Source organism: Triturus cristatus, chromosome 10, assembly GCF_964204655.1.
Source record: "Triturus cristatus chromosome 10, aTriCri1.1, whole genome shotgun sequence".
In the NCBI taxonomy this organism is placed as follows: Eukaryota; Metazoa; Chordata; class Amphibia; order Caudata; family Salamandridae; genus Triturus; species Triturus cristatus.
The window spans coordinates 439,615,609-439,632,984 of NC_140593.1; the positions used below are offsets into that span (position 1 = coordinate 439,615,609).

General features: G+C 45.0%; 1 protein-coding gene across 36 annotated transcripts in view; it reads left to right on the top strand.

The window, feature by feature from the left end:
• Positions 1–17,376, top strand: part of SVIL (supervillin) — a 635,411-nt gene that overhangs the window by 400,834 nt on the left and 217,201 nt on the right. For 26 of the 36 annotated variants that reach the window (XM_085631809.1, XM_085631813.1, XM_085631820.1 and 23 more), the window contains one exon: positions 15,184–15,376. In XM_085631809.1, the coding sequence (XP_085487935.1) occupies positions 15,184–15,376 (193 nt within the window). The remainder of the gene's footprint in view (positions 1–15,183; positions 15,377–17,376) is intronic. The other 10 variants (XM_085631824.1, XM_085631827.1, XM_085631829.1 and 7 more) reach the window with 1 other exon arrangement.

A 17,376-nucleotide genomic window follows, 5' to 3' on the forward strand; every position in this document is an offset into this window, starting at 1 on the left:
TAAAATCTACTAAGAAAAGAGGTCTTGAGGGGGTTAGCGCCATATTGCTATGAACATCTGCCAAAGCACCCTGCTATTGGGGACTAGCTACTCCAGGTGGTCTATAGCAGACTATGCCCGTTACTACATGTCCCTTAGGATCCCGGAGGGCAAATCCCAAAAGTTAGGAGCCACTCACTTCATCAATATCAACTGAGATGAAATCCCATTTATCTTTAAAATTGATTCCAACCCCTCCTCCAGCCTAGGTTTGTGTATTGCCTTGTAGCCTGAAGGGCAACTTAGCCCCAAATCCAAGTCTGACCCGGGTTGTGTCCATGTTTCATTCATAAAAAGGACCTCCAGTTTGTGAGTGTCTAGGAGTAATTGGACCACCACCCCATGTTTGTACAGTGATCGGACATTGAGCATGCCACACGCAATCCTGACCTCTTCACTCTGCTTTACTTGCCTCCTGGGCAAAGCAGCCTCCTTTGCCATCATTCCTAACTCCCTTATTTCTCGCAGCTCCCTACTTGTGTAGAAATAGCCTCTTTGTCCTTTATTTTAAAAGATCAAGTTGGGCAAAATGGCTGGCGCTGTGCGCGGAGGGGCGCAGACTGGCAAACAAGTTTAGCCTTAAGTTTAATGCAAACTAAGAGTTCCACAAACCTTCAATTAAAAAAAAAAAAAAAAGATCCAAACATTGAGACCCTTCAATTAGTTTTGAAATAGATTTTTCTTTTATGTGGAGGAGTCTGAAAGATGGCTAAATAAGTTTTACTACTTTATTATGCCCACGCTTGGGGGTGGGCAGGGGTATAACATCTAGAGTAATTCCTCAGCAGTTTTGCACCAATGAAAAACGCTTCCCACTGTACTTTTGTTTATAACTAAATATTCATATCGCTGAAATACAGTGGTAGCATTTTTTCACAGAAGGTTCTGGAGTACTGCTTTTTCTGCAGGTTTCTGGGCCTAAAGACCATTGTTTCACAGCATAAATGGTCAAGTAAACTATGCTAGTAGTCTCCTGCCAGATTTCCTCCTGCCATATTTGTTAATTTCGCTTTCTCGCTACTGTGACCTCGGAGATGGAAACTCAATATGGAATAACTACCAGAAATGTAATGAAATAATCCCGTCTTGCTCAGGTAGCTGTCACGGTTCTGCCCTCAAATTGTAGCTTGATGTCTCCAGGAGTAAGTGAGCACTGCCACAGCAGACTTGGTCTAGCCCACTTCAAACAACCAACTCGTGCTTGTGCAAGGTCGCCCTCCAAAATAGACTGCGAGTTATACTGTCTTCAAACCCATGTGAATACCATCTTGGAAAATAAATGGGCATGCTTGCCATTATGCATACAGTAACCCAAGCCGTGCAGGTTGCTGGAAGATTTTAGAAAACATGGCGCATGGATGTTTCGTTTGAGTCAGGAGCTCAGCCATTGCACACCCTCAGAAGTCATTCCTCCACTTTCGTGTGCCACTGGTTGTGCAAATGGTGATCCTGTGCCTCTGCAGCTGAACAGCTCTTCCAAGAGGCCTGTAATCTGTTGCTGAACAGCTAGCTGACTGACACTGAGTTGACCTAGGACAGGGTAAATACACCATCTCCCTCTGTTGAAATGAAAATTGCAGCTGCTACAACTCACTCGCACCTTCCTGTGCCTGAGATATTGTCGGGCATTAGGAAGAACCTCAATCTTGCTACCAATGTTGAGTTTGAGTGAAGCGATTTGAGGGAAGGCTTTAACTTGCTGCTGACAAAGAATGAATGTTAAGAGTTTCTGAATTTGCCACCAAAAGCTTGGAAACGTGTATATTGTGTGTTAGTCATGCAGCTAGGGTTTGAGCCACATAATAGATAACAAAGTCAAGCTTCCCTCTTGCATTTCTTGGTTTTAGGAGGGCAACTGGAATAGCACAGGCTTCACAGGGAGTTTGATTTTCACCATGCCTGCTAGAATCTGAATTGGGAGCATCCTGTGGAAATGTAGCTGCTTGAGGCTACTCTCCATGGAAGGTCATCCCATGCCGGTGGAAGAGAACTTTCAGTGGAAAGATTACATTATGGATAGGTCATCTGCTGCCGGAGAGAATTTACCATTTTGTTCCTACTGAAGAATTTCCTTACCTCATAATTTTATTATACAAAATAATGGTAAATTATCACATCTTCCTGCCATTCTGATGTGAGAATCTTTAGTTTAAGTACGTTAAGTCTTTGCTCGCCTGGTAAACCAGTATCTTGCAAAGGTCTTTCCTTAATGTTTCAAACAGATCTAGGGTAACGCTAGTGAGATATTTACAACATAAAAAGCCAATCCCTAAAATCCGAGTAAATTGATGAGCTCTTTTTGCTTGTACGAGGTATGTAAATTGAAAGCTTGAAAATAGCATTTGCTTCCTGGCATCTCTACTCAAGACTTAGTGAGCAAACATTTTAAAATGTATTAAAATCACGTATGTTTCAGCTGAAACGATAAGATGCCTGGTTAAATAATTCAGTTGCTAGACTAGTTTACCTTCTACGCTGCAGACAATATTACTTGGTCACAATAGGTCTTTAGGAATTCTGAGAAGTGGCAAATGAGCCATATGCTACTAAAGCTTGACTTCTGTGGGCATTTGCTCAGGTTGCTTAAGGGAGTGCTCATGACACTGCCTGGAGAGATTGGGAGGTCCTCGAGGGGGATGAAAGGCTTGAAGTGTTAAAGGGACTAGAATTATAGGTTGGATTACTAAATTTAGTTTCAAGCAAAATGGTGGATTACATTGCGCTATACTATACTTTGTCCTTTGAACTACATCTTTATTATGTGAATGCTGCCACTGTAATACTTGCCTCTTTAGAGGCATTGTGATTTTCCACTGTTCTGCACGTAGGCCAATTCATTTCAAAACCTTGATACTAAACAGCTTCTTGCTATAAAAAAAAAAAAAAAAAACTTTTGGACTAACTGTCCAAGCTTAACCGCTTTGGTACCAGATGGATTCCCTTTTTTCAGATTTGAGGTGCTGGGGTAAGGTGTCCCCAAGTGACTGTTTTTTTTTTTTTTTTTTTTTTTTTTTTTACCTCCGTGAGCAACGGCATGTATGGCCCGCTGACGTTCATCAGCCTCCTTGAATAACAAAATATTTGTTTGAGTAAGATGTATTTTTGAAGTTGGAGGGTGTCCGCTTTCCTTTTTTAAATGTTAAATCCCAAGAGGATCCCTGCTTGGGGATCGGCACAGAACTGCCCAAGCAGGGAGTCATTTGCTTCACATCAGGGAGGGGAGGCGTGCATGCCAAGTAAGGATAAGTGTTGCCCCTAGAAAAGGGGCAGGGCAGAAAGCCATATGGAAACCAGGTATTTATTTTCTTTCTAAATATTGTATGGATTCGTCCAGGCATCGAGCCTCACACATCCTTTAATGGGCCAAAAAGTCTGTATGTCATGGGATGGTGCAGAAAGTGCACAAGACCCACTCTATCATCAGGCCTTACCCTCACCCTTTAGTTTCCCCCCTCAACCCCTGGAGAAAAGATTAGAGAATGTATCCCCAATGTGACTGGGAAGGTGTTGAGGGGGGAAGCCCACTGCATGTCAGGGATAGATTTAAAGAAAAACAAGAATTCACTAGGGGCCAGCCTGCAATGGCATCAGACTGCACCCCACGCCTAACACCCCAACAGCCTATGTGCCCCCTGGGGCCTAGAGCATCCCCGGGGGAAGCTAAAGGAAATTTGTATTCTTTTGTGCATAGTTTAGACATATGCACTGGCTCAAGGGGTGCAGGGGATGGGTTTAAATCTCAGATTTCCCATACTTGCTGTGGTGAATTGCTGCTCTATTTAGGCTCTGGGCCAGTGTGCAACCTGGGAGCCCAACCAACCTGTGGGCATATTTGAAACCGAGGCCCCAGGGAATCCAAGGTGATGTGTCGGGACTTTTTCCTAGATAGAATGCCCTACAAATGTTGCATACCTATGCAACAAAACTCTGGTTTTTCCAGCCAGTGGTCAGTCTTGCCACTCTGCTTTCTTACACTTCTCCTGATGGAGTCTGATTCCCATATGTGATTGGACTAAATAGATCATTGGAACAGACCAAAACTTTAATAATGTGAAGACAAAGTGGGGTACCATTTGTATTGAGAAAGGTGTGGAAATGCTGGGTAGTGGGGTTTTTGTGGATCACTGCATGTTCTAGAACTTTGCCTCCCAGGAATATGAAGAAAATACCTGATTTTACCTATAATGTAATGTTTACACGCCATTCTGAGTTCGAAAACATAGTGGGGATCTATACACATCACACCACCCTGAACTCCCCTGGGTGCCTAGTTTTCAGAAATGGTTTGATTTCGTAGGCTTTCCTTGGTAGGCGAGCCCATCTCTAACGCAGCTACCCACGTTCCCAAAATGAGAAATTTCCTGTCTTAAGCAATAAACACAGCCATAGAAATGGGGTACCGTGTTAGAGACAAGTGTCTACACAAGATAGTAGAACACTTTTTATTAATTGAATTTCTTTCCACTTGTGTTAAAGTGTAAGCCATTATGTAAGAGCACATTTTGAACAATATCCTCTGAATCGCATGAAAGTATGGCAAGTCACAAATTCAGAGTTGGACAAATGCAGTTTTCCTACATTAACTATCTTGGTCATATATTTTTTTTTTTAACTTGCATAGATTTTCTTCATACCCATTGTCATTCATCATATTTTAGCACATGCAGTGATGCATGTTTGGCATACAATGAAAAATCATTATAATGTGCAGCTCAGGTGTTTGTTCCGGAATTGCTCGTCTTTGGACAACCAACAAACGTATATCTCCACTACTGGGAGAGTCTGATGGGCAGAATAGTATATAATTTGCATAAATTGCCTATTGTGGCCAAAATATTACAGGTGAAATTGTGGCCACTAATTTCCCTATTTTATTTCTTACTCATTGTAAGTTTTTCTTTTCGCCAATTAATTTCTTTGGGAAAACACTGCACGGCCTACTCACACTACTCCGTGCTGAATAACGTAAACATTTTCTCTTTTTAAATAAATGGCTTTCTGGGTTCACCAATTGCTTTTACACCATTTCGACCACCAAGGGCAAGTAGATGGAAACCACAAAAAGTATTAAAAGTCTAATACCACTTAGAAAAATGCGGACAAATACTGAAAAAAAAAATTAACTGCTCTGCCTGTTCCTGAAAGCTCAGAAGATGGAGGTGTTATCACAGTGAAACATGTCTTACCAATTTTATTTTTAAAAAAACACCTTGCATTTCTTGCACAACTTTTTTTACCCATTTAAAGTGTGCATGTGTGTGGTTGTGTATATGTATATATTATGAAGAAAGCTCTGTATATGGTATACCACTAGGTGGTTATACTGTGCACAGAGGCTAGAGATTTCCCCCAGAAGTGTACAGGGGTCATTGTAAACCCAAAATGCTCTTTTAGTGTCTAAGCAGCATTAGGCCTAACATAGGAGTGTAAGACATTTATTGCACACACATTGACCAATAACTAACACACGGCTCAAAAAGGAGATCCAAACCCATTTTATATTAAAAAAAAAAAAAAAGCTTTATTTGAGTTTTTTATACTAAGACCAAGATCTCTGCAAAAAGGTAAGTATGTTTTTCAGGAAAAATGCTTTAGTCTTTCAAAAGTTGACAGTGCAATTTTTAAACCGTACAATGCAGTTTCACGGGTAAGTACCCAACTTACACTTCTAGTCTTCGGGGTGTGAGATCAGCAGAGGGCATTGTTTAGGTAAGCTCAGCGACTGGACCCCAGCAGCTTCGGGGCGGCTGGGTGCAGAGGTCCTATTCGGAGATTAGGCCCTATTCGGAGATTAGGCCCAATGTGTTTCAGTAAAGACTGGGGGTGCTTGAAGCCACGCTGCTTGCAGGTAAGTAAATCTGTTGCAGGGACCAAGCTTCGGGTGTTAGAGCAAGCATGGAGGATTGGAGGGATGGGGGGGGGGGGGGGGGGAGACAAGGCAGCACTAAACATACACCACTAGCGGCACAGGGGAGACTGGGTGTGGGGTGCAAATACAGCATTGGTGCCCAATGCTTTGCAATGAAGAAAATTAGATATGAAGACTGGCTGAAAGCGACAAGTTGGAGACTGCACATAAGAAGCTAGTGGCAGCAGAGTTTAGTTGAGGTGTTGAAGGTCGTAGGGACACTGTCTGTAGAGCTCCCTAAGGCCCAGATGCTTCGAGTGCAGGGGTGTTCTTTGACGTCTGATTCTTCTTACCGGAGCCATTCGCGGTCAGGGGGAGCCTTTAGATTCACACTGCAGGTGTTGAGTCTAGGACGAGTCGGCCAACTCTGGACTTGAGGTCAGGATCACGTGGAAACTGTTCTGGATCAGGTGGCCACCTGGACACTGGCCGGAGACTTTAGGTGCAGAGTGGTCCGGACTCGCGGTTCCGGAGGGCACGAGTCCTTTGTGCAGATTTCTTGGGGACAGGTCCTCTGTCCCCTGGAGTTCTATTTTGTCAAAAGTCAAGAAGTCACCCTTGGGTTCTGGAGGTCACTGGCAGCAGGAGCTGTCGTCTTTGCAGGGTATTTGAAGGTGGAGACTGGCCGGTAGGGCTTGGGACATGTCCGTAGATGTCTTCAGGCTTCGCTGCATGGCGTGTTCGTCCTTTTAGATAGTCAGGAACTAGTTTCAGGGTCTGGAGGAGCAACTTGCATACTAAATTTAGAGATGTTTTAAGGGAGTGTCAGGGTCAATGGGCACCTTACCTAGAGTGACTACACCCTCAATTATGGCACCCTCCTGTGGTGGTGGAGGGGGGCAGCATAGTCCTATCCCTGATTGAAGGGGGTCCCTCAATCTTCAAAATGGTGTGGTTCACCTTGCCTCCTTCACCTTAGGGGTGTAGTTGGCCAAGGTGGGTCCTATTCTTTCAAAGTTTTCCAGCCAGTTTTGCAGTCCAAAATTAGGGGTTTAAACTGGGGGCTACCATCTGCTGCTAGCAAGAGGCTGGGGTCACATTACTAAGGCGGCAGGCCTTTGAAGCTTCCCTCTTAAGGAGTGTGCCCATCCAAGGGGATGAGGTGTGATCCCAAAGTCCAGGACGTGCATTGTTTCTGGTCCCAGAGAGCAGAGGCTCTCAACCTCGGAGTCCAGAAACATGTCTGGTGGTGCAGGCTGCCTACAGGCAGTCTGTGACCACACTAGGGTTGGTAGGTTTTCTTTTCAGGGGCACCTCTGAGATGCCCTCTGAGTGTATATAGTTAAATAGATACCACATTGGCATCAGTGTGGGCCTATAGAGAACAGTAGTTTGGTACCTAACACTCCTGAGTTCAGAGAAGCCATCATGTTGCTGGGAACTAGAGTTGTCGAATTTCCAGCCAATGTACTCTCTCTATGGCTTTCCTGGCACTTAAAATATCTAAGAATGGACTTAAATATTGTAGGGGCATATCTGCTTGTGTAGATATGCCTGTACCTGTGGTATAGTGCACCCGGCCTTAGGGCTGGAAGACCTGCTAGAAGGGTGACTTACCTGTGCAGTACTAGTTGGCATGGCACACAAGCAGTGTGCCAAAACTGTTGAACCTCTGCTACAGCGTTTGCAAGACCACCTGGACTTGAAGCAAAAAACGCTGCTCATACAACCAGATACTGGCTGTATTATAACTACACCACGTCAAGACAAAGAAAAACCAGCTAAGACATTCAAGCTTTGAGAAGGCAATACAAACACCATGCCCTCCAAAGCAAACTAAAAGAGCTGACAAACACATCAGCCCACTACCCACCAGCCCATAGCTACCACCACCTATAGTTCTACAGGCAGTTTCATCACTACATTACCGCCTGCACACCTCCATACTGCTCTCTGCAGGAGCCCATATTTAACTCCCACTGGCAATGGGATAATGACTGGGATCAGTATTCCATTCCACTCCAGGACGACATCTGGGATACGTATTATACAGACCCACAAACTGTTATTGATCCAGACCTCTTCCCAGCTAAGCCCTCTCCTCCTGATACCACCACAATATCATACGAAGGGCCACTAGCTTCAATTTTCTACTTCATAATGAACCTTTGGAAGATGACTTCCTTTTCGAGACACCACCCTCATCACAAAGATCAGCCTAATATTTACCCATGCTTAAGGGCATGCTCAGATACTCTGGAAATTTTTAAGGACCCAGTTAAGGCAAAGGTAATAACACAAAGGGTCGACAAAGTATAAAGCTTCTCCTACCGACCCATCATATACAAAAGGCCAATTACCACCTGACTCCTTGGTATGTGCTACACCAAGGAAAAGAGCAAATTCCCAAGCATCTGACAGTTTACCCCCGGCCCCCTTCATCATTAAAGAAAGACAAATTGATGCAGCGGGAAAGCGTAGCGGCACAATCTGCAAACCATTGTATAATTCACAACTCTTTTGGGCTCTCCTTCTGCTATGACCAGGCACATTGAGATCAAATGGAGTGGCTGCTCCAACGTCTCCTGGAGCAATATAAAAAGAAGGCAATTGAGATTGCCACAGGAGGCAAACTAACTGTTAACACGTCCATTAGATGCACTCTTGATGCAGCTGCCAGAGGGAGTAACACTAGTGTACTCATCAGACACCATACCTGGCTTAAAGTTTCTAAGTTCAAGCCAAAGGTGCAACAGAACATACTTGCACTCCCATTTGATTGCAAGCACCTTTTTGACCCTCAAGTAGACTCCCTACGGGAAAAAAGACAATGAAACTGCCAAGGCTTTGGGAGCATTACAGACCACAATGGAAAGAGGTACTTTTCGATGCTCACCATACCATGGAGCAGCGAAACACTCATTCAGACACCGCTACCTTATTCCAAAGTCCTCAATTGAAAACCTCATCATCTCAGGGATCCTACAGAGTTCCTCATTTCAGAGGAAGAGGAGGCTTCCCCAAGCCCTCCGCCACCACCACAAAACCCTGACCTGTCCCCCCCCCCCCCCCCCGTCTGTCAAGGTGTCCCCCGACAGTTGTTGTGTGACTTTCTTCTCGTCTGGCATGTCATCTCTTCCGACCAGTGGGAGTTGGATATTATCCAACATGGTTATTGCCTGTAGCTCACATCCACACCTCCAAACATTCCACCTCACAAACTGTCTACAGACCATCAGCACCTGCTCAGACAGGAAATCCAAGCTCTCCTACAAAAAGCAATAGAACTTGTGCCTGTACAACAGCAAGCTACAGTGGTCTGTTCACTATATTTCCAAATACCCAGAAGACCAATCTCTAAGGCCAATCCTAGACTTAAGACCCCTAAACGGGTACATCCTATTAGAGCACTTTCATATGGTGACTCTGCAAGATATCATCCCTCTACATCAAAAGGGTGACTGACAGCATTGGGCCTTAAGGACGCCTAATTCCCACATACCACTTCACCCAGCACATCGCAAATACCTCAGGTTTGCATTTCAAGGACACAACTTTCAGTTCAAAGTTCTTCCATTCGGCGGTAACTACAGCTCCAAGGGTATTCACAAAATCTCTAGCGGTAGTAGCAGCTCACATACCAAGGCAAAACATGCATTATTTTTTTTGTATGTAGACGACTTGCTCATAAAAAGCAAAACTCTCACAGCTATTAACACACCAACAACAATAAACCAGAAAACTGGGGGGGGAGGGGGTTCAACAGTGGAATCCCTCCCAGGGTACACCCATAAATTATAGACCTATCCTGTCCTACTCTCAGACAACATATACATCTTAATTCCATAACGTGCCCCCTTGCTAGTAATGTACTGCCTAAAAACCAAACGGCCCTTGAACAGGACCAAAGACTCATCAACAGCTATTTCTTTCCCTGGAGTATAGATCTCTGAAAATTGATCTAGAAAGTGATCAAGAACAGGCCGAATCTTAAAGACGGTCAGTCAGGGTGATCTCAAGGCAACGCCGGAGAATCAACAAGATGCAGCATCCGAAGCAAAAGTAAATACTGATCACGACTTATAATTGCATGAAATATGGCCGCTGCCATCAATGGACTGGTAGACCAATCTGAAGCCAGGGACTTCTTCCTTATCAAGCCCATCAAAAAAGTTAAACCCAAAAACATAATCTCATCCAGATTTTTGAGAGCATACCAGGTAGCTCAAGAGCGGGGCCGAAGTCTGGCACTGTTCCTCAAATACTGTTCAGCATACAAATTAGTCTGCTCAACAATCTCAGCCAAAAATGCATCATCCGTAAACAACTGAAAAAACTGTATGGGCAAAAAGTGTTTCACAATTCACTCTGCACCCTGCATCACCACTAACGGTAGGCAACACCAGCTGCACCATGTTTGGCTCAACCCAGAGTCCATCACTTCCAATGGGAAGCCTTGCAGCCCCAGGCTGCAATCCAGATGCCTCATGCTGCACCATCGACACATCTGTCGTCCTCTAAAACAGGCACTTCATCCGCACTGAGAGTAGCTTCGTCTGCACAGAGTATCTTCATCCGATCATTCCTCGTGGACAGAAAACTCACTGCCAGAATCTTACACTTCCTCCTCTCCCTCAGACGTCCTGTCAGACTCATAATCCTGGTCAGAGGAAAATTCAAAAAGAATACCAAACACCTGCTGAGCAGTAATTCTGCGGCTAGCCATAATCCTTACTAACAAAGGTAACTTGTCAAACATAACCACAACAAACACTTTGTAAAATAAGTAAGAAACAAAATGTGGCTTTATCACAAAGACCTTTATAGTCCAAAACAATACCACTCACTTGCCAGACTCGCCACCACCTACTCTGCTCACACACACAGCAAGGACAAACCATATCCCACTAAAAAAGCAAAAAGAATTACACAACGCAAAACACATCGCATAGAATTGCACGCTCAAAACACTACATATGCTGATTTTATGACACCACTTGCAAAAAATTAATTCATGCATGACCATATTCATTTGGAGTAAACTCAACAAAAAAAGAATTCGTACCCAATAAATGCAACTACACAAACTGCAGATCAACCACTGCCAAAACCGCAAACAAGAATCAAAAGCTTTGCACTAGAATAAAAAGGAGAAATAAAACATTACAATCACCTATGCAATTAATGCACCAGTCCACACACAATCCACCAGCCAAGCTGGGGGGCTGGTGGGCCTAAAAGCATATGGCCGAACTGCCTCCTAAGGGGGCAGGAATAGCCACAATCACCCCATAAAGGGGAGTGATCCTTGCCCAAGGGGCCGCTCCCCAACCACATTGAGAAAAATCCCTGTTGTCTAGTGGCTTCTGCCCCCCTTGGGGACAGATGGGCCTAAAAACATATGGCCAATCTGCCCCCAAAAGGGGCAGAAACTGCCACAATAATGACCTCATAAAGAGGAGCAACCTTTGGCCAAGGGGCTGCTCCCCAACAATATAAAAAACAAATCCCTGGTGTCCAATGGCTTCCAACCCCCCCCTTGAGGGCAGATGGGCATAAAAACATAAGGCGATCTGCCCCTAAGGGAGGTGGGGGCCACAAAAGGCCAAAATATTCACCCCCATAAAGAGGAGCGACCCTTGCCCAAGGTGCCACTCCCCTACATTAAAAAAAAAAAAAATCCCTGCTGGCATAGTGGGGCACACAACTAAAAATCAACCGATCTGCCCCCCGCAAACATATCCCTGGTGGTCTAGTGGGGCACAATATTTAAAAAATGGTCCGATCTGCCCCCCAAACTTGCAAAATAATGCACCCCAAGGACCTAAAAACATAAAGCCGATCAGCCCCCAAGGGGGAGCAGTAAAGGCCAAAATATTCATCCCCATAAAGGAGAGACCCTTGCGCAAGGGGCTGCTCCCCGCAAACATATCCCTGGAGGTCTAGTGGGGCACAAATGGCACGATCTGCCCCGCATGGGGGGCAGAAACTGCCAAAAACATTGTTCCACAAAGGGGAGCGACCCTTGGCCAAGGGGCTGCTTCTCACAAACAGAAGAATACCTTAAAAAAAAAAAAAAAAATCCTGGTGTCTAGTGGGTTTTCCTGCGGCACCATTGCGCCCAATGCGCGATCGTGCAGCAGGAGGCATCGGAGGAAAGGAAAACCCTTTCCTTTCCCCTGATGCCTCTTTTCGTTTAAATCCCCTACTCCTCCCGAGGTGAAACTTACTTCCTCTCTTGCCGACGCGCTGGAAGCAAATGACTTCTAGCGCGTCCGGTTGCATGTAATGACGTCAGCGGGCTGTATGTGCCAATGTCATTAGATGACGTGGAGTGGGAGCGCAGGGGTCAGTGGAAGGGCTTCTGCTGTCCTCCCCGGTGGGGGCAACCTGAAGGGCGGCCAAAGTGATAAGATTTGTGATCATCATGCTGGCTACTGGGGGAGGTGGGGTGCCGAAGAAAGGCCGTACGTTTTTTATCTACCACACAACAAAACTTAAATCTGTGTATGAACTGTGCCGATATTTCAGAATATATCCAAATTAGTAAAGCACAAGAAATTCACATTTTGGGGTAAATGACGTGTGGTGGAAACAAATTTTACTACCTTTAAAACAAATTGATACACCAATGACATTTCCACACTATTGTTTGTGCGCTGTATATTTTTATCAGTAAAACTGTATATCTGCGCAAATGTAATTACCATTTCAATTAAAGATGTTGTCTGTAATTGCAGTGCACTACTATACATACTCCACATTACCCCATTCCACTCTATCACTGCACTCTGAGACAGTGCACTACTTCACACCTCTCTAATCCAATGCCCCACTCCACGCAACTCTAATCTACTCTGCAACACTGCACTTTATGCCACTCTACGCCAATGCACTGTATACATGCCACTGCATTGTACCCTGCACCACTCCACGCCTCTTCACTTTTCTCAAACAATCTGTGCCACTTCACTCTGCCACTCTACTCTGCAACACTGCCCTCTACTCTGTGCCACTCCATTGTATGCCAGTGCACTCTGCCAATCCACTCTACGCCAATCTAATCTGCGCCACTCTGCTCTAACCACTGCACTCTACACCACTATACTCTGCAATACTACACCACTCTATTCTACATCACTGTGCTGCTCTCTATGCCATTACACTCTGCCACTCTACTATACACCACTGCACTCTGACTTTCTACGCTACTGCACACTACTCTGCCACTGCACTCTGTTCTACACAACTCAGCCTCTCTACTCTGCCAATGCACTCTACCACATTCTTTTATGCACCACTGCATTCTTCGCTGCTGCACTCTACACCACTCTAGTCTAGGCCACTCCATCATGGCACTCTACGCCGCACCACTACGCCACTTCAATCCTGTCTAACCTACTCTGTGCTAATGCTCTCTATCCCACTCTACTGTACTATGCATCTCTACACTACGCCACTCCACACCACTCTGCACACTTCACTATGCAACTCTGTTACTTTAATTTACTCTACACTACTCTGCCAGAGCACTCTACCCTGTGTCACTCTACTGTATGCCAATGCACTCTACACCAGTTTACTCTATGCACTCTGTCAATCTAATCTGCACCACTGCACTCTACGCCACTATACTCTACTCTGCAACAATCTGTGCCACTCTATTCTACTCTGCACCACTGCACTCTATAGCAGTCTACTGGGTAACACTGCACTCTCTGCTACTGAACTTTACTACTTCACTCTACTTTGCACCACTGTACGCTAGTGCACTCTATGCCGCTCTACTCTGCATCACTTCACTCTACACTACTGCACTTTACCCTGCACCACTTTACTCCACACCACTCTACTGCACTCTGACAATGCACTGTATGCCAGTTTATTCTGCGCTACTTTACTCTGCATGGCTGCAATCTACACCTAATCCACTCTAGAACACTCTAATCTACTCTGTCACTGCATTCTGGGACATTCTATTCCACTGCAACCCACTCTACTCTACTCAAAAAATCTACATTCTACGCCACTCTATTCCACTTTGCGCTATTCCAATCTAAGCCACTCCATGCTACTGCAATCTACCCTGCACCACTGCACTCTATTCTACACCAGAGCATTCTACGGCAATGCACTCTACACCACTTTATTCAAAGCCACTACACTCTACACCACTGCACTCTGTGACACTGTCCTGCAACATTGCATTCTGCACCACTCTATTGTAATCCACTACCTCACTCATCCACAATGCACCACAGCATTCAACACCACTCAACTCTATGCCTCTCTGCTCGACTCTGCACCGCTCTATGCTGTGCCAGTGCACTGTACCCCATTCTACTATGCTCAACTGCACTCTAGGCTACAGCACTCTACTGCACTGCACGCTTCTCTCTACGCCATGTCACAGCCCTGTACTCTAATCTACTGTGCACCACTGTACTTATCGCCACTTCGCTCTAGGCCACTCAGCAGTACTCCACTATAGGATACTGCGCAGCACGCTCTAAGCCTCCCAAGCCACCTTACTGCACTCTGTTCCACGCCACTCACTCTGCGCAGCACCCTCCAAGCCACTCCACCCTTCTCTATGCCCCTCCACTCTGACACCCTATAAACACTGTACCCTACACCTTGACACACCACTTATGACACTTCACTCTCTTTATGCCACTAACTTTTAGCCATTCTGAACAGCAGACAAGCTGGTGTACAACATGGCTAAAACATATTGGCAAAGCGAATAGCTCTTGTGTAGGGAGACCTATTGGCTTTGTCAATGCTCGTCTCCAAGTACTTGGCAGATTGTGTGCCATCATTTCTGATACACAGCAAACAGTACCATCCAGGTCTCGTTTGACATTACTGTGCTTTTTGGATTTAACAAGCAGTCTATTATCGAACCAAATGTGTCGACCGTGGTAAAGTGGTGTTTGAAAGTTTACCAGAGTTGGCTTGCACTCTTAAACCCGGTTGATTAAATAGTCTTGCTGAAAGTGAAGGACTTACGTGAACTGAAGTGTTCTAGTTCGCTTGCCAGCTCATGACTTCCATTTGGCTGGGCCTTTTACAATCAGTTTGAGTTTTGTAGCTGTTCTTTTTCCTGGAAGCCTGCGTTGCGCTGGGCATCGGAGCCCGTTGCAGTCCAAGCGTTACTTTTGTTGCAGTCGGAAGGTGGCAGCTGATTTGCCGCTGCCGCGCAGGGTTAACAGCGGCACAAGAATGAGTGCATGATTTTTTTTGCTGTGCGATTATTTATATCCCGGTGCTAATGCTGCGTTTCTCCCCACCAGCAGAGTTTGACGATCCGACTCACGGGCTCTTTGGGACACCGACCACAAACGGCGCCTGCCGGACCGCTGCGGCGCTGCCCTCGGAGGAAGAACTGCCAGGGGAGACTCCGCAGACGACCCCCCTCTTTGGGGGCACCCCGGAAGACGAAGACGAGATCGATCTGTCCGGCAAAGCGATGTCCATCAGAGACAGGTAAGTGGGGCGTTTGAAGGGAGTCTGTTGGCGCAGGGGTTGATTGACAGCTGGTGGCACGTGTCCTGCGGGCCTGCCCTCTTAAGTAATTTCCAGAAGTTTTACCTCATGCATAACTTTAAAAGCGTCAAGCTTTGTGTCGCTCAAGTAGGTGTAGGTGTGTGTGTGGATGTGTGATTCTGATAAAACAAAATCTAAAAAAAAGTTTGTTTTGTTTTTGTGTGGCATGGATGTTTACACGGGTGCCTGGTTCACCAATGCAAAACATTTGCAAGTGTTTACTGCAGTTTCGTTTACACCTCGTCGATGTTAATTGCGTCATTCTGTTTGCATCCTTACACCAAAAATGAGTTTTTCTTATTGAAATGGAGTCCTGTGAGAACGAGTTTTTTTTAAATTTATTTTTTGTGTGCCTGTTAGGCGTAGACGCTGAAGTTTGTGAGATTCGGGAAAGGGACGATGGAGTAGGGACTCCGAGAGAGAGAGAGAAGGCCCTGACTTCTTTGTAAACACTTTATTTACATTCAGAATCGCTGCTGGCGCTTAAAGCCGCTTTGTTTTGAAATTCATTTTGAAAGTAAAAGCGTCGTCTCCCATGTGCGCTCTGGCATTACCAATCGTGTTTTGTGTGTACTTGAATATCCCAGGTTAAAGGATTTTAAGTGTCTGCACAGTCATACTTGCCGAGGGGAGTGTTATATTTCCAAAACTAAGCCAGAAAATCCCAGATAACATTTAGATTTAATGCTGTATAGTACTGAAACCGGCATTCAGTTTTCACCAGTAATTTATATTACGTGCAGCACATAGGTTAATGTTCTGCCGTGTTTTTAGACACGTATGTGCGAAGACCGGATTCATTACGGTCTTGACTACACTTGTCCTTTTTTTTTTGTTTTTGTTTTTGTTACTGGCATTTACATTTGTGAAAGCTCATTTCAAAACGGCAAATTGGCTTACATTAGATATGGCTTGTGGCTGAAGTGAGACCATACTGTTAATTAAACCTGATACTTTGTTGAATTTAATCTTATCTTAATAATACCTTTTCACAGACCTCCATGATAGGGAGGTATTCAGAAAAGGTGTCTCCATTTCATAGGAAAATTCATTAATTAATTGATTGCTGCATATAATTTGCCTGTCGATCTAATTTCCATTTTTATGCTTCCGATAAGGTTCAAAGGCCATCTTTGCATTAGAAAACCGCAGGATTGGCTTCGAACATGCAGTCCACTTTGACAGTATGCTGCCCTTACTTTGCGGCATACGTTTTGTGTAGATGCATGGTATGTGCTTGCTGCATCCGTCTGGACAGGTCGTCCCTGTTCTCCGCAATAATCGCATCTCAGCCCGTTTGGAAGCTCCTCCGGCAGAAGCAGCATTAATAAAGGGGCCAAGCTTCACATAGGTTGTTTACTTACTCAAATGTGGGAGAGCAGCAAGGTGTGATCTGTAATAAGGTTGTTCAAGGCCTATGGTGCAGTAAAAGTTGCAGACGCTCCTTTCGGGCTATACGCTCCTTACGGGCTATATGCTTTAGGGGTTTGTTTAGAGACTTATGGCTCTCTAGTTGCTACAAGGACCATACTGTTTGATTTAGAGAACGTAAGTCTTCAAGTATGGTGCCACTTGTCTGTTCCTGCAGGGATGATGATGCCGCCCACAAACCTTTCACAGGAAGATGAAAAATGTGTCTAAATCATTCAGTTGATCGGCAGTCCACCAGCTTGAGAAGATGAAAGGGTCAAAGATATCATGGGGTTGTACGCAGAAGGAGATGGTGGAAGATAGGTGTAGGAGAGGAGTCACGCGGGAAGGGATGAAGATGAAAATTAGTTCACTCTTGCATTTGTTGAGGTGCATGTAGCGGGAAGATAGAGTCCGGGCAAGTAAAGGAGAAAAATGTATGTGTCAATCTGCATAAAAGCATTAAGGCAGGTTGAAGGAAGAGTAGCTAGATTGTACATAAAAAAAAAAGAAGGGGTTCACGTACTTTA